This window comes from Dama dama, chromosome 24 (assembly GCF_033118175.1).
Source record: "Dama dama isolate Ldn47 chromosome 24, ASM3311817v1, whole genome shotgun sequence".
In the NCBI taxonomy this organism is placed as follows: Eukaryota; Metazoa; Chordata; class Mammalia; order Artiodactyla; family Cervidae; genus Dama; species Dama dama.
Window position 1 is genome coordinate 38,859,939 of NC_083704.1, and position 27,539 is coordinate 38,887,477.

Genomic DNA, 27,539 nt, shown 5'->3' on the forward strand with positions numbered 1-27,539 from the left:
CATGTGTCTAATCTCATTTAGGCCTTTCAATAACTTTATGGACTAGGTACTATTATTCCCATTTCATAGGTGAGAAAGCCGTATTCAAGATAGTGTATGTCCCTTACCCAAGATTCTAGCTCTAGGAGCTGGCATGAATGGGGTATCTGCAGGCCATCTAGAAGCTGACTTGGAGCCTCACCTCTGCTGCTTGTTAGCTGTGTAACATTGGGACACATTGTGTGGGTTTTCTGAATGGCTTTATCTGGTATAGAGGGTTAATCCTCACTGTACTTACTGTACATACTGTGAGTATCAAAATTAAAAATGAGAGTTCATGTAATGGCACTTTTAAAGCAGTTAAGTGCTGAACAAATGTAAGGTGTTCTTTTCTCATATGTTTTGTGTAGTTAATTTAACATATTGGAATAAATGGAATTTAAAAATGGTATGCAGCACACACATATATGCTTTGCAATTAGTGTGGCAGAATTTAATTGTCACTCCATTGTTGGAATTTTGATGCCTCCAGCTTAATGAATAGCCATTATCTGTGGGTGTTATCAATTAATCTAGGTAATGAATTCTCTTCATTATCTCGTTCTTCATGTTAATTATGCAGGATTTTCTTAAACCTATTTATCAAGTCAGGGCAAGAACAATTTTTTTTTTTTTTGGGGCCCACGTGCCTTTGAATATGGAATATGTACAAACAGGTTAACATGATGGGTTTAAATTTACATTTCAGAAAAATTCTTGTCAGTAGCATGACTTTTCCTATATCTTTACTTGTAGTGTAAACTTGTATCTTTATTGGGAGGGTATTTTTTTAATTAAAAAGGTCATTATCTAAGATTATTAAGCTACCTGTGAATTTTAAGTATTAATATATACCTCTGGCATATCAAAGAAGTATTAAGGAGGCATAGAAAAATTTTAATTTTTACCTATTAACATAAAACAAATAATGTCACTAGTTTTGAAATATTTTAAGAGGTACCATGACAGGTAAAAATTAAGTATAAACCATAAAGAGAAAAGATGTAAGTACATGAAATTTTAAATGACACTACTTATAAAATAACAGTACCAGACAGTAATATAAGACAAAGCAGAAGACAGTATATAAGAAATAAGTGGCTTATTCATTTTGAATTTGGAGAACTGATTGATAAGATAATTTGGGTTAATATGGTAATGTTATTTAGTGATATTTATTAATTAAGTACTAAATTTTAACTTTCTTAACATCTTGGTCTTTATATTGTGTTTTGTTTTATTTTTTTAAAGAGAGCATTATTTTAATTATCTTTGTTATTTAGCCAGTTACTTGAGGGAATGTTGACTGTCAGCATTTTGATGAGCACCTTCCCATTTTGATTTCAGGTTGAAGCCATCCTAGTCAATATTTTTGGTGGAATTGTCAACTGTGCCATCATTGCCAACGGGATCACCAAAGCCTGCCGGGAGCTGGAACTCAAGGTGCCACTGGTGGTCCGGCTTGAAGGTAAGTTACCACAGATGTCCACGGTGCCAGCACCACCTCCGTCAAGATCAGGTGACCAGCATGTTTTGCATTCACAGACTTCCTGAGACAACATAGAGAAACACTGGGTTACGTAAGATGTCACAAATGCAGTACAGCTGTACCTCTCTGAACTTCTAATCTGGTTTGCAACTCTCTAAGAATAACATATGTTATAAGTCTCCAACTTTTCCAAACATATTCCAGAGTGGAACCCTTTTACTATGAGTCATATCATGAGTTTGATGTTCTGGGAAAAACACTCTAAGAAATGCTGCTCCAAGAATTTTTCAACATGCGACAGCAGAGGTTCTCAAACTTTTTCATCTGACATCCTTACTTATTAAAATTGAGAAACCCAAAGACCTCTTATTTATGTTGGGTTATATCTGTCAATATTTATTAATTTACTTAATTTATTAATAAATTAATTTGGTAATAAAAATAATGACTTGGAAAATTTTAAATACTTATTTTTAAGTAATAATTTAATTTTTATATTATACATCTTATATGTAAATATATATAGTATATAGTTATGAAGAATAACTTTTAAATTTTAGTAATAATAGCATTGCTTTATGGTTTTACAAATCCCTTTAACATCTAGTTTAATAATTGCTTCTACATCAGAACTTTTGCAATATGTTGTTTTGGTAGAAGTATATGAATAAAATCTGGCCTTATAGAGTCATATATCTGGAAAAGTAAGCAGTTTTTAATAATGATTTTGTATAATTCTGAACATTAATCCTTGTTACTACACTAAAACCTATAAGTAATAATTTCCTTATTAAAGATTAGTTTTAATGAAGAATCTGAAACTATTTCAATGAACTTTTTATACTCTGTTATATTAAAATCCATTGGTCTGTCTTAGTAAGTGGATTTTACACATGTGTGATTTATTGATCATTTGGAAATTTTTGTATTGTGCAGATCTTCCAAAGGTTAGCACATTTCAACATACAGTATCAAAAAATTCACATCTGTTAATATCACACCATTATGAGAAAAGCTTCTAAGTATTGAGAAGTTGTCAAGGTGGTGGATGCAAATGTTCCAGAATTCTAATTTTCATTTGAAAATACTAATTTTTCTCAGTATTTTTCTCAGTTTACCACAGGATGGCAAACTGTTTTCCTTGCAGTAACAGTCTTAATTCACCCATTTTGGGGCCAGTGTCTACCAGATATCTAAGACTGAACAAGCGTAGTATGTTCTTTGTTCTTCCAAGAAAAAAATAGTATTCCATGGAAGAGTGGGGATTTTAGCTTGCTACTCAAACAGTCATAACATGTTTTTTCATCATAGTTCAGTATACAGCCGAGTGCTTTTTTTATACTGCCCATTAGATCACACAGAGTATTAGAAAGATGTGTACTCAAGGGTTGAAAGTTAATTAAATTGCTATTTTTTTTTTCATTAAGGACATTCTTACTTGAAAGTGAAAACTTTTCGTTGTGAATGTGAGGTGGTGAAAAATAAAATGAATACGAGTACACATCAGTGCTGCTTGATCCTTACTAACATGCCAGCAGTTTTATCCACAGTTGCTTCATCAGGGCAGATGCCAACAGAGAAGTGTTATTATTATTATTGCTACTTTAAAAATAGTTCTTACATCACGGACCTTGCCCAGGGTCTGTAAACTACACTTTGAGGAGCACTGTAATGGAGAAGCGGAAACAGATAGTTTGATGTGAAAACTATGTAAAAGTCCCATCCACATCGTCAACAAATTCACGTTACAATGATCAAGCAGACTTCAGGAGTATCATTTTGGGGGCAGTTTAATTGGTCCATTCACCATGCTGGTGCTATAATTCCTTAGAGACCTTCTTCTTCTTAAGATAAAGTCCAGGGATATTTTGACACTAACTGTGTAGCACTGTATTCTTTTGAAGTCTAACCTCCAGAGCAGCTGCAGTCCATTTTCCTCTGCTTGCTTCTTTCTTTGTGTCTCTTTCTTCTCTTACCCTCTACCTCCTTGAGATTCTCTACCTCACAGACTTAGATGTACACCATATGGACTTGACAGAAATAATGATCACAAAGGAAAAATGAAAATAGCAGGGGTTCCAGTTGGCAAAGTTTAATATGGGCCTTAAAACATATAATTGAATTAAAAGTTCTTACAAATGTAAATGTGACATAATTGATCCCAATAAAAATAATTTCAATGAAAGGATAATGATTGAAATGATTGGCAAGGCTGCAATGAAAATTCATCAGGTAATTAGTGTGTTCATCAGTGTATTTATAACTCTAATTAAAATATTGATCTCAAACTGTTTCCAGGGTCAAAATAATCAGATTCTAGAAGTCAGCTCTTCATGTGTTCTTAAAGGGGAGCAGGTCTCCATGAGCAATTCAGGGTTTGAAATGTCTTAAGTCTATTAGACTATTGGATTTGCATTTTTTTCTTTTTCTTTTTTAGATTTGTATCTTTTAAATTAAAACATTACCAAGGTACATGCTTGTGGTTTTTTAAATTATTTAAGTGATATTATAAGTACTATGTGTAAGCCATTGAGCTTTAGACATTAAGGAGTGTGCTTAGACCTATAAGAAGTGATGTCAGTTACTAGATAACTGGGGAAGTAAAAAGTAAAATTAACAGTGCAAGCTAATATATATATATATAAAATGTAAACCATTGTTTGCCCTAAGAAAATCTGCTTCTATATTAGTAGCAGTAGCTTTTGGGGCATCTCACAAAATCACCAGCCTGGCTTTTGGAAATGTTCATACCTAATGGCAACCCACTCCAGTATTCTTGCCCGGAAAATCCCGTGGACAGAGGATCCTGAAGAGTGGGCTACAGTACATGGGGTCACAAACAGTTGGACACGACTGAGTGACTAACACTTAAGAATGTCCACCATATCATGGGGAACTGAAGATGAACTTCAAGTGGATACTGGGCCCCAAATGTATGTAGCCTACAAATTTGGAGGGTGATGTTTTCTGCCAGTCCCCTCATTTCATTGTCATAGTTTGCTGTCTTGGCTGTGATATTTGATAAAAAAAATACAGAAATTTGGCGATCATATTATCCATAGAGACAACCAGGTACAAACCAGGCTTTGTGCTCTTTATGCTAAGGAACTAAAGCATGTGTTCTTTAAGTTGTGCTTATTGTAGCTCATCCCACATTCATTTTCATACCTTGTATTTTGTTTTTTGAAGTATAGTTGATTTAGAATGTTGTGCTAATTTTTACCATATATATGTACTTTTTCATATTCTTTTCCATTATGGTTTATCACAGAATATTGAATACAGCATATCCTTTTTTAAAAAAACTTACTCAGTATTGACTACTATAATTATAGTACATTTACAGATATAAATTAGCAGTGACATGCTATAAAAGGAGGATTTCCAAGCTGAACATGGAAATAACTAAGCTTTGAATCTTTGAAAAGAAGGAAGGAGGAGGAAATTTGTAAAGGACCAGAAGCAAGTTGTCAGATCTGTTACATATTTGGGAGTTGGTACTGGGATCATAACAGAGGCAGAAACTGAAAGCCAGAACCCGAGTAGATCAGTAGGCTCTCCTGGAGAAGGCAGTGTCTTTGTAGCAGCATGTTATGAATGAAAAGAACTGAGTGGGACAATTAAGTTAGTAGCCAGAATTTACAGTGTTAGGTAGAATCTAAAACCCAGGCAAATTTGCCAGATAGAGGTAAAATTGAATAGGAACAGAGCTAGAAAAAGAGATGAGAGAAAGCGGGGCCCTAAGGTTTAAATCTATGACCAGAAGAACAATGGCACAGTTAATGGACTTGGGAAAGTCAGAAGTGGAAACTAGATAGAAAGACTGGGAGAGGATGACATTAGGGTGTAGTCATCATTTATTTGCTCAAGCTGTTGTACAATTGCACTCTTCTCACATGCTAGCAAAGTAACGCTCAAAATTCTCTAATCCAGGCTTTAACAGTATGTGAACCATGAACAGTATGTTGAACAGTATGTTCAACCTGGATTTAGAAAAGGCAGAGGAACCAGAGATCAAATTGCCAACATCTGTTGGATCATAGAAAAAGCAAGAGAATTAAAAAAAAAAAAACCTGCTTCATTGACTATGCTAAAGTCTTTGTGTGGATCACAACAAACTGGAAAATTCCTGAAGAGATAGGAATACTAGCCCACCTGACCTGCCTCCTGAGAAATCTGTATGCAGGTCAAGAAGCAACACTTAGAAGTGGGCATGGAACAACAGACTGGTTCCAAATAAGAAAAGGAGTACGTCAAGGCTGTATATTGTCACCCTGCTTATTTAACTTACATGCAGAGTACATCATGAGAAATGCTGGGCTGGAGGAAGCACAAGCTGGAAATCAGGATTGCCGGGAGAAATATCAATAACCTCAGATATGCAGATGACACCACCCTTATGACAGAAAGTGAAGAACTAAAGAGCCTCTTAATGAAATTGAAAGAGGAGAGTGAAAAAGCTGGCTTAAGACTCAACATTCAGAAAACTAAGATCATGGCATCTGGTCCTATCACTTCATGGCAAATAGATGGGGAAACAGTGGAAACAGAGAATTTATTTTTTGGGGCTCCAGAATTACTGCAGATGGTGACTGCAGCCAAGAAATTAAGACGCTTGCTCCTTGGAAGAAAAGTTATGACCAACCTAGACAGCATATTAAGAAGCAGAGACATTACTTTGCCAACAAAGGTCCATCTAGTGAAAGCTATGGTTTATCTAGTAGTCATGTATGGTTATGAGAGTTGGACTATAAAGAAAACTGAACGTCAAAGAATTGATGCTTGGAGAAGACTCTTGAGAGTCCCTTAGACAGCTAGGAGATCCAACCAGTCCATTCTAAAGGAAATCATTACTGAATATTCATTGGAAGGTCTGATGCTAAAGCTGAAACTCTAATACTTTGGCCTCCTGATGTGAAGAACTGACTCATTTGAAAAGACCCCGATGCTGAGAATGATTGAAGGTGGGAGGAGAAGGGGATGGCAGAGGATGAGGTGGTTGGATGGCATCACTGACTCAATGGGCATGGGTTTCAGTAAACTCTGGGAGTTGTTGATGGACAGGGAGGCCTGGCATGCTGCAGTCCATGGGGTCACAAAGAGTTGGACACGACTGAGCAACTGAACTGAACTGAACATCCTTTATTTGAGATGAAGCTGTAATATCAGATGGAATCTTTGTGGTGCCAGAGATGTAATACGGGGTAAGATCCAAGGCGAAGTATGATAGACAAATGGACAAGTCACCTCCATTTTGAAGATAAACCATACTCAGGACTCAGGGCATTGGGAATTATTCCTCAGTAGCACAGCTCTGTTCAAATGAGAAACCAGTCAAAACCCCAAATCCCTTGTCACAGAAAGTCTTGTTCTCAGTACTTTTAGTGGGGAAGAAGTTGCTAACCACAGGGCCCTCTCAGGAATTTCTCTTAGACTCAGTATAAATGTTTTCATTTGCTTTCCTATTGGTCAGAATGTAAATTCTGTACCTCACAAATCTCTGCATTCAGTTATATATTACCTAACCTTAGAGTATCATTGGATCCTTCTGTTTTTCTAAACAGAGCAAACTCTTCTTTGTCTCTGGTAACAGAGAAAGGCAAAGTGGTACAAAGAAGCAAAAACATTTTGAAGAAGTCTAGTGATAGTTTCTGTTTAACTTGACACCATACTTTGTTTTAGCTGAGATAAACTTCAAAAGTAATGTTTTTTGTATTAGTCCTAAAATTGGTTCACATTCTCAGAACACCCACCATTGTCTGCCTAGTTAGTAAAAGTGAGATGAGAAATGGGTGTCCACCATCCCAGCATCTTATGAAAAGCCAAGCGATGACACATGAAAGTTAAGTGTGATAGAAAAACCTTATCAGAGTCTGAATTACAATAATAAAAAATTGTTGCTAATATTTATTAGCTGCTTTCTAAGATACTTTGACACATAGCTGTAGAGTCTGAACAAATGTGAGGTTTTTAATGATTCAGATTAGAGATATTTCAAAAGCCTGATAATGTGATTCATTACTAGTTTAGTATCTTATTTCCTATAAATAGAGAAGGTGGCCTCTCTTGGCTGTTATGTGACTATTCAGACGAGCCAAGTTCCTTGCCGTAAGTCTGACCAGCTTGTGGGTCCACATTTTAAAGACTGTGTTGCCACACATGGTGTATTAGAAATGTGCAGATGTGAAAAGTTTTATTCAATCAAATCAGGCTTTATTTAGTGGGATTTTGTGCACAAATCTTTGTTCTCAGCTGTATAATAATTACAGGTTGTTTTACCAGTGGATAAGGAAAGGATTATTCTCTGAAAACTTGGTGACTTTATAGTTACATGTATTTACCTGCCTTATCAGAATAGACTTTACCAGCTGAGATACAGGATTATTTTTATGTAAAAGACACTCGGGTAAATGGAACAAGCACACTTTTGTGGGGAGTTTAGCTTTTATAGACACTTTGTTCCTGACATGAATGAAGAACAAATGAAATTAGTTTTATTTTTTCCTTCAAAAGGAAGGAAATGTATACAGACTTGGCACAGAAATTACTTAGATTTAGATTTGGGTTAGTTTAGCCCAACCTGTGATCCTACTGAGAAGTGTACAGACATTTATTGACAACTTGGTGTGTTCAGCGTGCAGACGTGTTTTTGCCAAGGCTCTGGATTTCACATGGGAAGTTTTATGGTGCTGGATCAGAATCTGCTAAAACCTTCAGAGGAGTTTTCTTTTTCAGAATTCATTTTTCTTTCTTACTATCCCACTTCAATCTGCAGCTAACTTCTGTGTCTTAGGTATGCCTGAAGAAGAATTTACCTTTCTCTCAGGTGTTCATTATAATTCAAAGTTAAGTTCATAAGGAAGTAATAATGAGTCTAGACAGTCTTTAGATTGGATTCTGTTTCTCATAGCCAAATCTCAATTTGATTTTTCTACTCAATACCAAAATTTTGTTTCAGCAACATAAACATCTTACTTTTCTTTTGCCACATGTCTTTAGAAACAGGCATCCCTTGTGGTGTCCCTCCTTATCCTTCCAATCTCACTAATGTTCCCTAAGCTTTCTAAAGTTACTGAGAATGTAAACATCCCTGAGTCAGAAACTTTGTCTTCTGTTTATCTGATTAACAGTTTCTTGAGAAGCCTTCCTGAAATACTGACAGATTGGACCCACAGCCAGAGGTATGCACATCATGTGTCCTTCTTAGCATGGACACAGGAAAATTGCTGTGCAGTGCTTTGGTCTGCTTAAGGGGAAAAAAAACCCTGAGCATTGAAGCATTAAGAGACAGCCACGAGCCTTCAGCTCTGTCCATCTACTTGGCAGCTGCCCATTCATCAGGGCTTCATTTATGCTAGGATATGAGACCTGGAGAGGAGAGTGTGATTGTCTTTGTGACTCCCATCAGAAAGTCAGCTATGGCAGATTGACTGTGAGTGACTAGCTTGGAAAAGTTTTCATTCAGAAGGTTTGTGCTCTAGGCTTGCTGTTTATACTCAGACTGCAGAGACTAAGGGATGCCCAGCTGCGTGGTGGCACCATCCTGGGCAGAATAAGTGCAGATGCCCAGCAGGACTGGTGTCTGGCTTTGTGTTTGATAGCACTGCTGGCCTGTCTGCCTTTTTGCATTTTCCTACTGTGCTCTCTACCAAGTTTTCTTCTTCTCTTCCTTTCTCAGTTCCTGCTCCCTGCAAGATGAGATAGACCTGGTCCTCACCTGCACCCCAGCCTCCCCGAGTACATCTTCCCTTCTCTCCGCATTTCAGTTCTCATGTGGCTGTCATTGGGAGCATGGCTCCTGGATGAGGGTTCTGATGTTTTCTGTCAGGGCATGTCTTTCTTCCTCTCTGTTTGATTCTCATTTTTCTTCTGTCCCTACTCTTCCAGTTTCCATTTTCTGCACACCCCATTCCTCACCTGACTTTCTGCCTAACCTGACTTTCTGCCTCACTCTTTTCATCTCCTCCCTCCTTCAGTGTCACCTGTGGGTGCTTCTTTACTGGGACCATTTTCACTTCACGTTGACATCTGTCTCCTCTCCTCCTTTTTATCACTAGCATCTTCTCCCTGTGTCTCCTCCATCATGTTTAATTCATCATCACCAGGTTAAACAAAATGAGCCATTGGAGACAATCCTGTTCTGTCAACAAGACTTAAATCCTCTCGTTGTCTCAATCGATAAACACTTCTAAATGCTTAAACTTTGCCACTCTTAAACCTTAGACCAGGTCTCACAGGACCTACCTAAAGTATTAGACTAGTTAAAGCTTTTTGCGATCTAATATTTAAGTTTCCAGACAAAGAGTCTACTGTATTTGGCAATTTGAACTCTCATTTTACCCCTCGGTAGTTTGTGTGACTCACTGAAATTTATATCATGTTGGACACCTGCTGCCTTGCACAAGTGAAAGCCTCCTGCACTTCAAGGAAGCAGTCAGTGTGATTACAGGACTAGGGCTCCTTTAAGGAAGATGGCCTCTGTATTGTGCAACTTTTTTTTTTTTTCACTTTTATGGATGTGGCAACTTTAAATTCTCTGACCACCTCAATAAATCAGATGTTTAGTGTAAGGTTTTAATGGCATTGCACTTGGAAACCTCCCTACTCTGACCTTCTCACTCCCTGTTTTTCTTTCTTGGTGCCTCTACCCTCTCAGCCTCTCACTAGGGCCAGCCTGCTTCCTCAGTTCCCTAGAAGTCCAGATCCCACAGATTGTCAATCTTCTAAGCTTCCATGAAAACCATCCCTCCTATTGTCCACAGCCATTGAGCCAGACCATGTTATTGGGATCTTTGAGGGGACCAAACAGATTTTTCCCCATCTGGGTTCTGATACTATGAGAAATGAGAAAAAGGACAAAGGAAAAATATCACCTTCATTCCTGGTAGAGAACTTGAAGTAGATAACTTACTATATACTAAAAATGAGCTGTTACTCTGCCTAACCCCCAAGTTAGGCAGCTGTCCACAGCCAGCCATGGGTACCACTGGTCTTGGGTGGGCCTCCCTCCCCTACACCAGGGCAGAATGCTGAGTGGCAGAGGTTGACCTGGCCTGACTGTGAGCATCATAGCAGAAGGAAGGCCAGAGGATGGGGCTGGGCCATCCATGCCAACTTTGTCCTTTCATACATTTGGTTAGATAAAGCCCTCCACTGCCACTGTGGAGTCAGTCAGAGACGAGATGGGGCATATAATGCCAGTGACTGCCCCCTGCATGGGAGGAAAATGCCCCTGCCAGGTACATCACAGGCCATTCGTCTGCCTGAGGAGTGGACTGCCTTTTGGTCAGGTGCCCACCCCAGTCTAGGCAGTGGACATCTCTTCAGAAACAAGTCAATTTCCTGAGCAGAAGCTGGGGGTGGGGCACTTTAATAAGGAGCAATGGGGACTAGCATATCCTGAGTCCTGCTTACGACCTCACAGTACTGCCCTCTGCTCCCTGAGTATTTTCTCTGTGACCAGTCAGTTCCTTATGTAACATCTGAAAGTCGTATTCTATCAGCCATCAGAGAGAGAGAGAGAGAGAGAGAAAACACATAGGTATGAAGGAAAAGACAGCAGATTCAGTCTCTTCTGTTTTACAGGTGACAGGCATGCTCTGTGTATAAGCCTCTCCCAGAGTGCACCACCTTGAGGATGTCCAGAGGCAGAGCTGCCCACGCCGAGAGACTAACTTTCTCATGGAATGTTTTAGGACAGGAATGATAAATAGCTTTTATGTCATGCCACCTCCTATATATATATTGGCAGTAGCTGCCAGGAGTGCTGTGCCAAGGAAGATTCTGAGGCTGTAGTCCCAGTCAGCAGGAAAGAGTTCTGTGATCATTACTGATGTGGGTAAGGAGAGTGAAGGCACTTGAGCCAAGTACTGGCCATTGTTGATTCAAAGAGAGCATAGGAAGAATCTTCATCCCTAGAAATATCACAGTCCATGCACCAGAAGTAGGAAGTGGGAACTTAAAGCTGGAGAAGCACCAAACGAGACTGGGCCACAAGGCCAAAATTTTGGATTGTGCACCACCAAAATCTGCAGACTTTTTCTATAAACAACAGAATTTTTTTTAGGCTTTGTGAGCCATGTATTCCCTGTCACAATGACTCAGCTCTACCATCATTGTGCTGAAGCAGCATAGACAGTAGAAAGGAATGGGCATGGTTATGCCACAGTCAATCTTATTTTACAGAAGCAAATGGCGAGACATAGTTTGTTGCTTGGTGTAGAGAAGAGGCTAGCATCAAGACCGAGAACTCTGGAAACTCCCCATGGTCCCTGTGTCTAAATCTCTCTAGACCCAACAAAGCATTTGACAGGCAATATTAAGCTCCCCAAATCTAACTTCTTCTCAGGAAAGCGTTAACAATGATGTCTACTCAGAGATTTCCCCCAGGTATGTTCAGAGCATGTGCAGTGATGCAGTCATGTCACGTCACTTCTTAGGCAGCAGCGGGGTTCCAAAGACAGCATATCAGACAGAAGTCTCACACCACCGAAGGTACCTGTGAAAACCCCTGCAATCACTGTAAGTTAGAATATAGCAATACAGGGATTGAAAGTCATGAGATGTACTGAAGGAAGGCATGAAAGGAAAGTCCACATGCAGGTAGATGTTCAGGTGAAGGAGCATTCCTTCTTTGTTAGAACATTCTTACCCGAGCAGGTGCAGACTGTAATGTTTCCTACTTGCCAGAGGGCTCCTCCCATTCTAGTTTAATATTAAGTCTCCTGAGCCTTTGGTTTACATTAATATCTATATTACTTGTCTGAGAGTTCATCCAGTTGAAAGCAAGAACATAGGCACCTGTCCTAAGCCCTCAACCATTATGTTAGGTTTGATCCTAAACCTGCTTGCGTGATCATAAACACATACACACCATTCAAGGAAACTTTGTAAAGAATATGGCAGTCAGCTTCCTGCCACCTCTGGCTGTCATCATAGGAATTCTAGTCATGCTCACAGCCTTGGCATTTGGTTTTTTTCTTATCAAGTGAGAAGAAATCATGGAAGCCAATAGGTATGTATGATACAGCCCCACAGGCTATCTTATGTCATCTTCAGTTTTTATAAAACATGAGGGATACACAGTATTCAGTAAGATACTCATCCAGCTACAGTGACTTTCCCAGGATGCTCAGCTAGTCAGTACCAAAATGAAGTTTAAATCTCAGCTTCCTCGTCTATGAAACGGGAATAAAAATATAGCAGCCTCACAGAGATATTCTAAGGAACAGATGAATTCTAAAATAACCTAGAATGATCCCTGTCTCAGTGATTGTCAGCTCTCATTTTTATCTGAGGTTTTATGCACAATTCAAGTGATTCCATATGGATGGACTCCTGCAAGGTGCTAGCTGTAAGATGCCCATCATCTCAGACGAATGAGGGGCCACAGATGCAGCAGGAGCTTTGCCTCTGATCCTCAGTGAATTATTCCATTTCTAACAATACAGCCACAAGACACAAGAGGTGTGATAAGCTTTCTAAATTTACGTGTCACCAAGAAAATGGACCTCCTCTATCTGATTGTCACTCGGAAGAATAATGAAGAAGGATCAAGGGCACAGGGACAGTGAACATTTGAGGAGGAAGCTGCTGCTTTATAGAATTTGGTTTGTTTCCACTGACCTCTCCTATCCTGGGGAAAAGGAAAAAAGACTCAATTATTCAAAGCAGGGGTCGAAGTATTTTAGCATTTATGAGCCATGCTGTTTCTGTCACAAGTCCTCAGCTCCACCACTGGAGCACAGAAGCAGCCATTGACGATCTGTAAATGAATCACTTTGGCTGTGTTCCACTGAAACTTTATTTATGGGCACTGAAATTTGAATTTCATGTAATTTTCATGTATCACAAAATATTATTCTGATTTTTTCCCAACTGTCTAAAAAATGTAAAAACCATTCTCAGCTCACAGGTGGTACAAAAAGAGGAAGCAGCCTGAGTTTGTCCCCCAGGCCATTGCACCAGCCTGAGACACAGACCTGTCATGGTTTGCTGGTTGTCTGGGTACATTATCTCTCGTTTCTGGACCTCAGTTTCCTCTAGTGAGAACAAGAGACTGATCCTAAAGGAGCCCTGAGATTCCTTCCTGCACTAAAAGGCCAAGGCTGCGTGGTTGTCATGTGGTTTTATGGTCAGACAAACACAGGTTCTAGCCTGGGATTTGCTGAGGTACGTTGGGCAAGTTCTCAAGCCCCCCAGTGCCTCAGTTGCCTCGTTTGTAGAGTGGGGATGGCAATGATGTCAACTTTAGGGTTGCTGTGAAGATTCAACTAATAGGATACCTGTGAACCCCTCTACTGATGTGTCCAACGAACATTTATTATACCTAATATACATTAAGTGCTAACTATTGTATTATAAATAACTTGTATTAATTGTAGTAACTGTTTTTTTTTTTTTTTTTTTTTAGAAAAAGCTGAATTCCTATTGAAATAATACTTTTTAAAACTAGAAAGTAGTTTTCTTCATAGCCCTGTGATAAAAAACTGGCCTAAGTGGTGGGGAGGAGCTGCACCTTTTGAACAAAGCCCTGTAATTAGTGTCCACTACTGTTACCTTCTCTCCTATGTAATGAAAACAAGGAACAAATTTTGATAAATTAACGTTGCATCTCTGTATACAGCTCTCTCACTCCACCCAGTGGCAGGAAGTAAGTGGTAAATCATGTGGAAGACACGGGAAATTTTTTTTAATTTTAATAATTATTATTGTTCTTTTTATAATATCCTATACCAATAGAGCAAGATTTCATTTTAAACTCAGTCCCCTGTGACTCTCTATAGCTGTTTTTAAAGCCTGCAGTGGTAGGTAACCATTTAGCTGAGTGGCTTTCAACAGGCAGATATTAAGAAGTGCCTGAACTTCGACCAGCACGAGTTGATCAGTTATCTGTACAGGTGGTTGTTAAAAGTGTTGTCCTGCAGCCTCATTAAAAAGCAACCCAGCCTTTCATAAATATTAGAAAATGTCAGCAGCACAATTTAAATATGGGAAAGAGATCAGTTTTCTTGGTAATTGTGTGGATAGGCATAAACAGTCTGTTTGGAACTCTTGATTTCATGTCACCGTTTAGTAGCCATGATGGTTTCTATTTACAAAGAAGGACGGGAAGGGAATGTGGAGTAGGTGTCAGCCACTTGGTGAATCAAGAAGAAACTAAGCTGAAATACTCACATGATGTCATTAACAAAAAGATTCTGCAGACTGGCAGCGTTTGTTGAAGGCTCCCTCCGTTCCCCTCATCATTTCCAGTGACCTCATTTCAGTGATGGCTGTTCTTTGTCACCATCGTCTTTGCATCCCCACTTCCCCTTCCAGCTGCTCTCAGAACCAGAATGAGGAGGTGATTTATAATTCCTCTCCCAGGCAGGGTCCCTGGGCTTTGCTTCTCCCTGGCCTGTCCCTCGCCATGCCAGACAAGGAGAAATCGAGAGGGTGCTGACAGGGAGATGCTGGCAGGGGCAGGGCAGGGCTGCTGTAGAGGAAACTTCCTCACTTCTTTCCCCCTCATTCTCTCTGTTTGACTCTTCATCCCTCTTTGTCCTTCATTCTCTTAGTCATCTCCTCTTTCATCCATTCTGTCCCTTCTTCTCCTTGTTTGTTTGTTTGTTTGTTTTTTGGTCTCTTTCCTCTTCTTTGACTCTGTTTATCTTGTCTCTCTGTCTCTCCCTCAGTCTCTCTTTCTGTCTCTTTCTTTTTGACTCTCCTGCCTCTGGCTCTGCCACGCCCTCCATCTCATCTGTTCTGTGTGTGTTTCTCTCTTTCTTAACCTGTTTCTGACACCAGCCTCCACCCACCCACCCCCCCACCTTGTGTGACAGATTTTCATTTGACCAAGGCCCCTCTGTATATTTCCCCTTTCTCCTCGTGGTCCTATGCCTGAGCTTTCTATTTTACTGCGAGGTTCTCTTCCAAAACTGCTTGGCTCTGAGCATGCCTAGTATGTGCGTAATAATTAAGACTGTAATTGAAGTGTAACTGCAGGTATAATTAAATTCACTTTAGTGGATCCTGGAATTATGAAGAAATTAGGCATTTTGATAGGGCCCTGCAGGAACAGCTAGAAGGAGAGAAGGACCCTGTGTTAGTGTGGAGCTGCCCTATCCACTCTGTTACCCTGGCCACCACTCTGGTTGTTAACCTCGAGCACAGTGACCTCGTGTGCCTGGACAGCTAGGAGTGGCAGGAGCTTGGGGCCTCTCTCAAGAACACGACACAGCCAGCTGCTGTGTGGCCCTTCTTAGAGAGAGGAACCAGGGAAAGCATCTAAGGACTCCGAGAGCTCAGGAACAACCCTTTTCATTTTCCCTGAGGCCATTTGGGTTTTTTATTTCAAGCTTATAAAAAGAGTTATCTTGAGGTGTTGGGCCAGCAAGGTGCTCAGAAGAGGAGTCACCCACACTTGCTGCCTGAAGCTCACTTTGTATGGATGAGCCTGTCCATGGTTATTCAGTCCATGCACAGGCACATCCTTTGTGGGGGACACTGTGCCTGGAGGTACACAGTGAGCAAACCTGAGCAATGGCGGCCCTTCCAAAGCGTATGTTTAGTGGGGACAAGAGCAGTGTCAGTAAGCAGTCATAATAGTGCTGGGATTTTAGATGTACAAAGTATTTGGGAAGCTCATTTTCCAGTCCGCTACTCTAGGTTGGGGGTTGAGATGTGGTGACAAGAAAGCATCCCCAAAGAAATGTCATTTTAAAAGATAGTTCACGGACATATGGTGTCTTCCAAGCAGAGAGGGCAGCAGAGCTCAGGGTGGAGGGCATAGCAGGCTTGTCTGCAGATTCACAGATTTCTCTGTCAGCCATTTTCCCCCTTGGGTCTATCTGGTGCTAAGTTGTATACTGAAAAGGGTACTAAGTCAGGAACTGGCTAGTTGGTTATAAGGAAGAACAACCCATTTATCAGGAGGTTATTTCATGCATACTCATGGAAAGGAAGGTGAACCAACAGTTCTCTCAGTGGGTGGGGGCCGTAATAAAACTGGCCCACAAGGAAGAGCAGGGTCTGAGTTGGAGGCAGACCTCAGGAACATCATTCCAGCCGTTGGTCTCTTCACTTGACTTCTCCACCCTCTTGTGTATTTGCACGGTCTTTCTCTTATCTGCCTACTTATGACTGGAAGTCCTGTTCATGCTACCACTTTCTCTTTCATGGAAACCACCGGTTGAGATTCTCTACGGAGCAAATCTAATTGGACTGGTGACCATGGTCTGTATTTGGACCACCCTTGGGTCAGGTGCAGTCAGTGTCTTGGAAGCAGTCAAGGTCTGCCTTGGGGCAGAGAATATGCCATGGTCCCTCATAGAGCAGGGACTGTGGGGACAGAAGGTTTAGCCAGAAGAGCAGACATCCTAGTTGTACATGATCCTTGTTCTTGAATAATTTATAGCCTCATTGAGGTTCCGATGATCTCATGCATGGGAAAGAGCTCCGTGTTTTAAATGTCAAACAGGAGTCACTGGGAAATCAAAATAGAGTCCAGAAAGCAAAGGATTTTGAAACTGAATTCTGCCAATCAGTTACTAAGCTTCAGTGCTCTTGGCTTAAAAAAAAAAAAAAAAGAAAAAGAACTGATTTATAAACACTGAACTCATGGGTTTATTTAGAAACATCTAATTCACAAGTTCCTTGTAAGGGTCAAATAAAGTAATGTGGGAGGACTTTGTAAACCAGACTTTTTATTGTTGTTGTTACAAGGATGATGATGACATGTATTTACAAAATCAGAAGGACTTACTCAGGTATCAGAATGGGTATGTCAAGCATTATTTGAATGTTCATTCCACTGCTTCCTATTACTAGCCATACTTACTAGACTAGCCTTTAATTTATTTGTGCCTCATTCCTCTCCTCTGTAAAAGTAAGATAATAGCAGCTATCTCAGGGTTTCTACTGAGGAACAGGGGAGCTAATATACTTAGAACCCCAGAGCAGTGTGTGACCTGTGTGACGCGGAAGCTGCTCTCTGCTTTTATGGTTGTCAGCCCCACTCCTAGCAGAACTCTCTCAGTCCAGTTACACAGAGCTTGGTGTACGTGGGTGAGACCTGTACCCACAGGAGGAGTCATATCGAGGAGAAGTAGATTAGAAGATGAGGGATGTTTGCGCGGAGAAGACTGCCTCTTGGGGTGATGCCTGGGGACCTGGGGAGCTGTGTGTTGAGAAAGAAAGAAGAAGAATTCTGAGTCTTTTGTAGCATAATGTAGATTTTTCTTCTCTGGCGAATTGGAGCCCAGGTGGAGAGAGCGCTCTAAGTCTATATCTCTGTTGAAGGAGATAAAAATTTCCATCTTTAACTTTCATTGACCTCCTAGTCCAAAGACTGATTCGATGCTGTGTCTGTCAAGACTGATTCACGTTGTACCACTACTATTATATATAAGCCTGCAGATTAAGGTTGGAATCCCTTAGCCTGGTACCAACACCTGCCACAGTCTGATCCCCTGTCCTACTTTTCAGCCTCTGGGACCTTGGCTGAAACTTTACCAAATGAATCAAAATGCACATTGAGGTTGTTCTTAATGAAATAGTAGATCTTTTCATCTGCATTAGTTAAGTTCTAGTGTGAAACAAACTGCCCCAAAATTTAGCTGCCACTTAGCACAAGATACATTGACCATGTTACAGTTTTTTTGGTGGGGAATCCAGGGCTGGCTCAGCTGCGTCCTCTGGCTCAAGATCTCTCTCAAGTCCAATCACTGTGTCGGCCAGGACTGGGGTCCTGTTGCAGGTTGCCTGACAGGGGTGGCGGGAGCGGGGGTTGTTGCCTATAGGCACACTCACACAGTTGTTGGTGGGGTGCAGCTCTTTATGGTTGTTGGAATGAAGACCTCAGTTCCTTGGTGCCTGCTGGCTGGAGGCTGCCCTGAGTCCTTTGCGTTGTGAGTTTCCCCATGGGGCAGCCCATAGCCCATAGCATGGCAGTTGGTATCAGAGTGAACAAACAGAAAATCAGAGGAAGCAAGACCGCAGTGATAGACTTGGTCTCAGAAGTGACCTTCCATCACTGTTGTTATATTCTTCTCCTTTAGAGGCAGGCCACTGCTCCAGCCTGTACTCAAGGGGCGTGAACACCAAGAGGTAGCAGTCAGTCATCTGAGAACCATTTTAGAAGCTGCCACCCACACTTAACACAATAGTGTGTTAATTAAAGTAATGCTTGTGACATATGTATACCTATGGCTGATTCCTGTTGATGCATGGCAGAAATCAACACAATATTGTAAAGAAATTACCCTTAAATGAAAATAAATGAATTTTTTATAAAAATATAATGCTCACTCCTATAACAACAGGTATGTTCAGAGGCAATATAGTAGGGGTTTCGTTCTGCTTCATACGAAGTCAGAGAGGGCGAGTGAGCCGGGTGCTTGGCTCTGCAGGCTTACCCAGGCATGGATGCTAAGGGAGTCATTGTCGCCTGAAAAAAGCTGCCATCCAGTATTTTTCTGGCAACATTTCAGAAGGCAGACAAGGAAAGCAGAGGAATACAGAGAGTAACAGTGGAAGAAACTTCACGGGTGTGTGTTTCATTGCTACTCAGAGTGCAGGCCAGGACTCAGTCACACGGCCCCCCTCCCCCACCTGGAACGGGGCCTGGGAAATGCGGTTCCTGTTTGGCAGCTCTTTCCCGGCAGTAGCTCCCCCCTGTAGCAGAGGAGCATGGAGCTTTGGTAGACAGCCAGCCACGACTGCCACAGAGACTGCCATTTACAGAATGCTTTCACACCTATTATTTCATTTGGTTCTCATGGCGACCTATGCTACCAGCATTATTATCCTCGTTTTAAAGATAGGAAAACAGACTAGTATGCCTTTAGGACATAATTAGAACAGGATTCAAGTACCGTCTCTGCCTCTTACAACCAGTGTGACTATGGAGAAGTTCTTTAATCTCTCTGTGCCTCAGTTATCTCATCTGTGAAATAGGTACAACCAGACCTATCCAAATTCATTGTAAAGTTTTCATGTGTCACATGTAAATCCCTTAGCACTGTACCTGACATATGCTTAATCAATATTCATTGTGAGGAAGATGATCACAGTATTATGTCTGAGGATAAAGAAGTTGATGCTCAAAGGATTTAAATGATTTATCTAAAACTGCACAACTAATACATGACAGAGTCAGGATGGGAGTCTAGGGATTTTAAGTAACAACTTCCCTATGTTTTAAGTTCTTTCTTGTCATGGAGTCCATTCAATCAGATTCCTGTGTAAGGCAGCCCCGAGTCAGCCTTGAGCCAAAGACACAGTGTCCAGTGTCTGCTTCAGCATGGTTTGGTGGACCCAGCATGCCAGGAGAATCAGTACTATACCGCCTTCTCACCTCAGTTGTTCCTCCTTAATTCTTGCCTTTGCCTTTGGTATGAAACATGCTGACCAAGCATCTCCTTTTTATTTGTACTCTGAGGTCCTCCAAGGCCTATATTTCAAGGTCTTTTGTTTATAAATAGGCTCTGTCTTGCTAACTAGATAAAAGCACTGGAGATGATGTAAGATGAGAAATTTCATTAGACACTTAAATTTTATCACATTTCTCCCAGGGGCTTGTTCACATTGAAGAGAACAGAGTGATGTTTTGCATGTTAAATAGTCACTGAAGAACACAATGAGGTGGGGTGGTTTGGCCTGCATATGCTACCAGAAATGGCCAAGAGATGTCATCAGAGGTTACAGTGCTCATTTTCATGGCATCTGCCATTTTTGTTAGGTAGAATGAGGATGAAGCATAAAGGGGTGCATTGAATACTGTCACTGTCTCCATGCAGTGAATTCGAGCCAGTGAGCAGATTCTCTAACTTCAGATCTCAGATTAGCTCATGACTCAGACCTTTTGTTTCAAGAGATTAAGACAAAGGACTTCTGGAATGAGCCAAAACTACACTAAATTCACTTGAGTGTGTGGATTACCAGCAGCAATTTTAGCTTTTATCAGGAAAAAAATGTCCATTAGTCTCTCGCAAATCCTGTCTTTCATCCTTTTTTGTAGTTGGACTATCACTTGATACAGATTTTGTCACATCATCTTTCCTGTCTGTGGCATTGATTAGAATCTGTGTTTTAATTTTCTTCCTGGTGAAAAGCTCCGAGTAGATTCACCCTGAGCATCTTCCTGTGTTACTGCCGTACTCCATATAATTCTAACACCCTGACTTACCATTCTCTTGCTCTTTTTTGTGTGTGCACAAAGTTTTTTTTCTTTATATTCCATATTCTGACTATCCAGTCAAAGGATACATCTATTTCAGAAGATTTTCCTCTTTCAAACTAGTTGAACAGTGGTTGTTAATCTTTGTTTACAATCTTCTAAGAACCTCATTATTTCAGTTTTTTTAATGCCAGAGAAAATATAGGCAATATCTTTTTAATGCCAGGCATTTGAATTAAAAAGAGGAAAAAAATAAATATGCCATCTAAATATATCTGAATAGCCAGATCTGGATCATAAAAAGTTGACCTGAATTGTAATTAAATGGTGTTAGAAGATTTAGGTGGTCTTCCCAGGTGGTAAAGCACCCACCTGCCAGTGCAAGAAGTGCAGGAGATGCAGGTTTGATCCCTGAGTCAAGAAGATCCCCTGGAGGAGGACATGGCAACCCACTCCAGTATTCTTGCCTGGAGAATCCCATGGACAGAGGAGCCTGGCAGGCTGCAGTCCACGGGGTCGCAAAGAGTCAGACACGACTAAAGCAACTTAGCATGCACGCATGTACGGGAGACTCAGGCGTCTCACGACTTCAGGTTGTATGAAACTTCCTGGGGCACCACCTTCAGTTCCATCTCAGTGACTGTACAACATCCCCCCACTCCCTTCCAGGAACCAATGTCCACGAGGCCCAGAACATTCTCAGTAACAGCGGACTCCCCATCACTTCAGCTGTCGACCTGGAGGATGCAGCCAAGAAAGCTGTGGCCAGCGTAGCTAAGAAGTGATGCCTTGCCCTGATCCCCTGGAAGAAGTGCACTTACCCATAAAAAGGGATGGTTCTCTCACCACTGTGAAGAAAATGGTTACTCCATTGGGGAGAAAGGGGGGAGGGGGTGGAGAAGGGGAAAAGCAAGAATTACAAGTTTTTTGTTTAAAAAATTTAAATCTGTATTTTTTTGAATAAGATACCTGGACAGCTTAATTTCCCTTATAGCCTTTATTAATTTAATGTCCTGCATTCTCATAATGTTCTGTCATAGTGAGTCAGTTCACCATTGTTTTGCCAGTTTGGGGGAGCAATCTACGAGGCCGAACAGTGTGTGTGTATACAGCATTTGAGATCAGGCCCTGGTTCATTTGCAGCAATTTTGGTGAATATTTGTACTGTGTTAAAAAAAAAAAAAAGACAAGATTACATTCAACAGATTTGCCATCAAAAAGGTGCAGCTAAGACACTGAAACAAGTAGCTGTTATAAACTGCAAGAGTTTTTACTATTTTGAATTCCAACATGTTTATTTTAGAAATGTATTTTACAATGGAAGATTCATAATTAATACCGTATACATGTATCCTGCCATTTGCCTTAATATTGAATACATTTACCTCATACTAAAAATGAAGCCAGAAGCCTTATTTGTGATTTTGGAGTAGAAGTTTCTCTTTTAACATCAGAACTGAAGGTTGATTCTTATGGAAATCTCTGATTGAGTCATTTCAAGATGAGGCAACACTGAAATCAAATTATGCTGTGAGTGTCACTGTCTTCTCTCCGTTCCTATTTCCCCCCTGAATCTACCACCTGGGAAAATGTAATTGAGAATGTGGCTTTTTTGCATAGTGTCCATTTTTGTGGTGGGAAAGAATGTGATTTAGGTTTGTGTTAAAATTTTGGTAAATTTTTATCTGTATGTAAATTCAAATAAAATCCTCTGTTTTATAAACTCTAAGATCTGTGTATTTCTCATTTTAATACATTTTATTTATCTTTTTTTTTTTTCTTTTACTGAGATACTAGTGTCTTAGGCAATATAGCCAAAGATAGAAAATTTGGGTTGTCCCAGGATTATTCCAGTTCTACTCAACTTTTTCAGTGACTATTTCCATTAGGAGATTACTTAATCAAAGGATGAAAATTTTATACACCCTGGAAATCCAGGTAAGTCCCACAAATATCTGACAGGTAAAACATGGCCTTAGTTTGCTTAGCACTGTAGGAAATATTCAGACATAATCTCCTCCCACTTATGCAGCTCAGGTTCCAACATTAGCCATTTTCCTCTCAACATACAAATGTGTCACACACCATACTTTTTTTAAACCAGTTTGTACGTTGTTCTCCAAAACTTCATATCTGGACAGAAGTTAAAACACCATTGTTTTATAGATATGTGTTTATCGTGGAGGAAGAACTCATTTGATAGATCGGTCTTACATCCTTTATTAATTGTTACACAGTACATGAAAAATATTAACAGTGTCTTTTTAAGTGTGTTTAGTAGTATTCAGTATTGTAAAAGAAATAATGTATACTCTGTCAATTAGACAAAAACGACATATTTGAATCCTTTATCCTTTGTTAAGGCTTGTGTTCATCTGGTTGTGTATATGGGTATTTCTAATCAATACAGTTTGGAGGAGGGGGTAAAGAAATGAAATCATTCTTGTGATTATTTTGTTAAATAATAACAAACAGCCCTTTGTTTTCAAAGACGTGGGAAGCTATATTTTCGTAGAAGCTCAATGTATTGAGTTTATGTGGTTCGCATAGTAACCCTGGTGCTAAACACAGTACAGTTTCCATGGATTTTTATGGAATGAATCACTGGTATGTGTTAAGGCACAGCCACACAGACTGAGGGGACACAGGAGAATTGGGGGCAGTTGGTGGTGTGGATCTGAAGCCTGTATATTACCTACTCCAGTGTGTGCTGTATTTCTGACCTTCTGATGTCCCCTTCAAGTCTTTCAGCTGTACTGTATGTAAGGGTGAAAAGTAATTTCCTTTAAATCTGATCAGTATTTGTTATACATGGCCTTATCCTAAACAAGAGTATCTATGAAAGGAAGTGAGAGTCTGAATACAGTACTCAAAGAAGCTTAAAGAGTAATGCACACCTTTTACCCAAACTGCTTTGCATGTAAGATTTTAATGGGTTTGCTAGTCTACCTTGTCAGTCTCGTAGAACCAGCATCAGATTTAGAGGGGATTGAAGTCCTGACCTTCCCACTTACCAACATTCACTTCTTTGGGCTGAACAACCTCTTGTATTTGTATAAGCTCTTCTGCAGTGGCAAAAAACCAACTCAAGCTTAAGAAAAAAGGCTGAGAGGGGGAGGATGGTTTTGTTCTTGTAATTACAAAAGGCAGACATTTTCAGCTACAGTTAAGGCTAAATCCAGAAACTCAGAGCCTCGGAATGTGAACTCTGCATCTCAGAGATGCTAGTCTCTTTGTTGGGTTCATTCTCAGGTGGGCCATTCCCACAAGGTGGCAAAAGGGCTGCTGGCTATCCCAGGTAAGTATTCTCAAAAGTTTGCATCTGTAAGAGAGAAAGAATGGGGCAGGGGGCAGGAAAGAGTAAAGGATGAAAGGAAGGGAAGGGAAGAGGGAGGGAGAAGGAAAAAGGAAGGAAAGAAGGAAGGTTGGTTCTCTCCTGGCAATTCTAAGAAACATCCCAGAATTTAGATGACGATTTTAGGTCAGAAACTTACCTCTGAACCAGTCCTCTGGTCAAGAGTTTATAGGGTTCTGATGAGTCCTCTCTGGGTTAAATCCCCACTTGTTGGCCTGATAACGAGACCACCGTCATTCAAACTTCCAGAGCTGAGAGTAAGAAAAGGAAGTTTCCATAAGAAACCTGGGGATCTAATGAGAAGAAACAGTGTATTCTGGAAAGGAAAAATAAAAGATTACCACACTCATCATCCATAGAGCAATGATGTTGAACAAGTTGTTTTATAAGGACTCTTCCAACTCTGAAATGTCATGATTTTATTTTATTAATTTCTCATCATTTCTTGGCAGTCCATTCTTAACCTATGCATACAAGTTACCAGGTTTTTTGAATAGATGCTGCTTGAGTCATCTGAATATTTGACCTTGATTTATTTGTGTAGAACAGTAATGTGACTTAAGAAATAATGGCATTGAGGCTCTTAGCTCAATTTTGGTTTTCTATTTAAGTTTTAATTCAACTCATGAATTAGTAAAATAGGTAGGAAACTTTGAATGACCTTATTAGATCTGTGAATCACTTAATTTGTTATTTTACAGTTTATATACTATGACCATCCTTCTCAGTTTGCTATCAGCATGAAAATAAAGGTATCGTCCTAAAGAATTATATTATTTATATTCAATGTCTTAATAAAAATGAGAAGAAAAAATGTTTTGACATTTCTAAATTAAACATTTAAAACTGATTATTTGTAGGATACAGTGTATGTTCAAATAAAATAAATGAAAAAATCATATAATCATGTAAAAAATACTGTGAAGAAGAGCAGGAAAAGCTATGTTCTTCCATGTCCTTCTACATATGAAGTTGGCAAATGTAGGCCTGAGGGACTATATAGTTTTATTGACAGAACCATGCCATTTATTTACATTCTGTGGTGGTTTTCATGCTACACCAGCAGAATTAAGTAACTATGATAGAAAATTTATGGCCCTAGACCATTTACTCTGGACCTTTACAGAAAAAATTGTCAACACCTTCTCTGTATTACAAAAAAAAAAAATTACAGTATTATCCTCACAATGACAGCCCAGATTATTGTTTCTAAATCTGGGAAAGGCAGATTAAGGCATTAAAGTGAAACAAATAAATAAGTAGAAAATAGGATCTCTGACCTTTGCATTTTAAACCCAGTGAAGATTGATTTGTCTACGAAAGGACATTTGCCAATGAACACCTTTTTAACTGTGTTACTTTGTTTCTTTCCATCACCCCAAGAAGTGCCTGCACATAGCTAGGTGTGCTTCTGAAATACGCTATTCTTAACTACTTACAGGTGTGTTGGAACAACTTCAAATCATGGCTCTGAATATTGAACTCCCAAAGAGCTGTATCTATTGAGTCATACTCAAAGTGGTCCTTGCTAATTTTTGTGCATAATTTAATCTTGGGGTCCTGGGAAGATGGTAAGAAAGCAAAGAAAAACTATTTCAGTGCACCTCATCTCTGCAATGTTGCTGTAAAGGCATTATTACATTCTATCTTGAGGAACAGTAGCATAGTGAGATAAAGTTGCTCTGCTAAAATTACATAGTGGCAAGAATTTAGGCTTCTGGGCTTCTGGTTTTCGTTGAATTCTATCACTTCTAGTGCATCTAGTTCAGTAGAACTTCTGTGATGATGGTGATGGTAAGTATTGGTGCTATCCGGTATATGGCTACTAGCTACATGAGGCTATTAAGCACTGAAAACTTAATTTTAAAGATTACTTAGTTTCGATAACAGTCTCAGTAGCCCCCTGAAACTTCCCTAGCCTTCCAGTGGTTAAGACTCCATCCTTCCAGTGCTGGGGGGTGGTGATTGGATCCCTGATTGGAAACTAAAATCTGACATGCCACATGGTATAACCAAAAAAAAAAAAAAGCCACTTGCTGGTAGCTACCATTTTGGACAGCATAGCCCTTCAGTCTCAATCTGGTGGGTTTTTATGCATTACTTTGATATCAGAGGAACTCACACTGATTCAGTGCTTACTGTGTTCAAGGAACTTTACAGATGTTGCCTTAATTAATCTTCTTAGCATCTCTGTGAATCTCTCATTCCTCTGTTACAGATGAAATGTTTTACAGGTGATATATATCTCAGGGAAGGTATAACACGACCAAGAACACAAAACTAATATGTGACCGGTCAGGATTCAACTCTGATCTTCTGAGTCCAAAGCTAGTGCTTTTTTGCTTAAATCTGTCAGAACCTAAATTCAATACAGTTTTGCTGCTGATAGTGATGGATAATTGGAAAGAATGTTGGAGGCAAAGATATTTAGCAAGCTGAATACTTGAGTGTTTTGCCTTTTAGTGTACCCCTTGCCCTGGGAAGGAAAATTTAAAAGCTGAAAGATTGCCCTCTGCAGTTGGACCAGTTGTATAGACTGTAATGGGAATGGCACATTTCCATACCCACACAGTAAAGTCTAAGATAGGGGCCACTTCTTGGGGACTTAATTCCAAGTGCCTTCTTGTTAATTCACTGCCTTCTGTAATACACAGAACAACGACAAAACAAGACAAAAGGCAGAGGGTGAAAGCTGAGACAGTGTTACCATAGCAGTTGGGGAAAATTTAGTTAAAGGTATCATTATTCTTCTGGACAATTTAGATCCATAACTCTTGTCTCAAGTCCTGATATTCAAAATAGGCCAGCAGCAATTCTCATGTACATTATGCCAAATTCCACAAATCCAAAATTAATTAGATTTTATATGTTGACTGTGGGAAAATACATTATTTTCTTGTTCCTCCATTATGTGCACAGGAAGTATGTGGAGGCATTTTTTTTTGTTTTAAACTGGGAACGCTTTTAGCCCCTTTCTAGCCAGAGGAGAAAGAAATGAAATAGAATCATTATCTAGCAGTCATTTAGAGATCTGTTCTCAGAGGTCAGACAGAGACTTGTATGGACTACAAGATTTGGAGGTTCTTATTTGGAGTTTAAATTATATCTTAATGTTGAATATTCAGGTACTCTAAATCCTTATAATTATTTTTACTCAAAAAAATAATTTTTGACTTTGTGTTAAGAGTACAATCTGCAAACAAATACAAGTTGAATATATTAAAATAAAATAACTTAAACTATTTGCAGAAAGTTTTTCCAGAGAGTGGTAACAACCCAAATGTCTATCAGCTTATGACTGGATAAATGAAATGGTGTATATCCATATTCATCAATAAAAAGAATGAAGTACAGGAATGCTACAGTATGGATGAACTGGAAACCTCAAAAAATTTAATGAACCTTCATTAAACCAAATGAAGGAATACAGTCACAAAGGCCACATAACATGTGATCCCACTTTTAGGGAATGTCCACAGTACATAAAGGTAAAGAAACAGGTTATAGATTAGTATTTG

The 27,539-nt window shown here is 39.8% G+C and overlaps 1 protein-coding gene across 2 annotated transcripts in view; it reads left to right on the forward strand.

Annotated features, from left to right (window-relative positions):
* Nucleotides 1-22,395, forward strand: part of SUCLG2 (succinate-CoA ligase GDP-forming subunit beta) — a 263,629-nt gene extending 241,234 nt beyond the window's left edge. The window contains exons 10-11 of one of the 2 annotated variants that reach the window (XM_061128114.1): nucleotides 1,366-1,486; nucleotides 21,336-22,395. In XM_061128114.1, the coding sequence (XP_060984097.1) occupies nucleotides 1,366-1,486; nucleotides 21,336-21,451 (237 nt within the window). In that variant the 3' untranslated portion in view covers nucleotides 21,452-22,395. Of the gene's footprint in view, nucleotides 1-1,365; nucleotides 1,487-8,637; nucleotides 8,661-21,335 lie in introns of those variants that run through there. The other variant, XM_061128115.1, reaches the window with a different exon arrangement.
* Nucleotides 22,396-27,539: the final 5,144 nt, after the last annotated feature.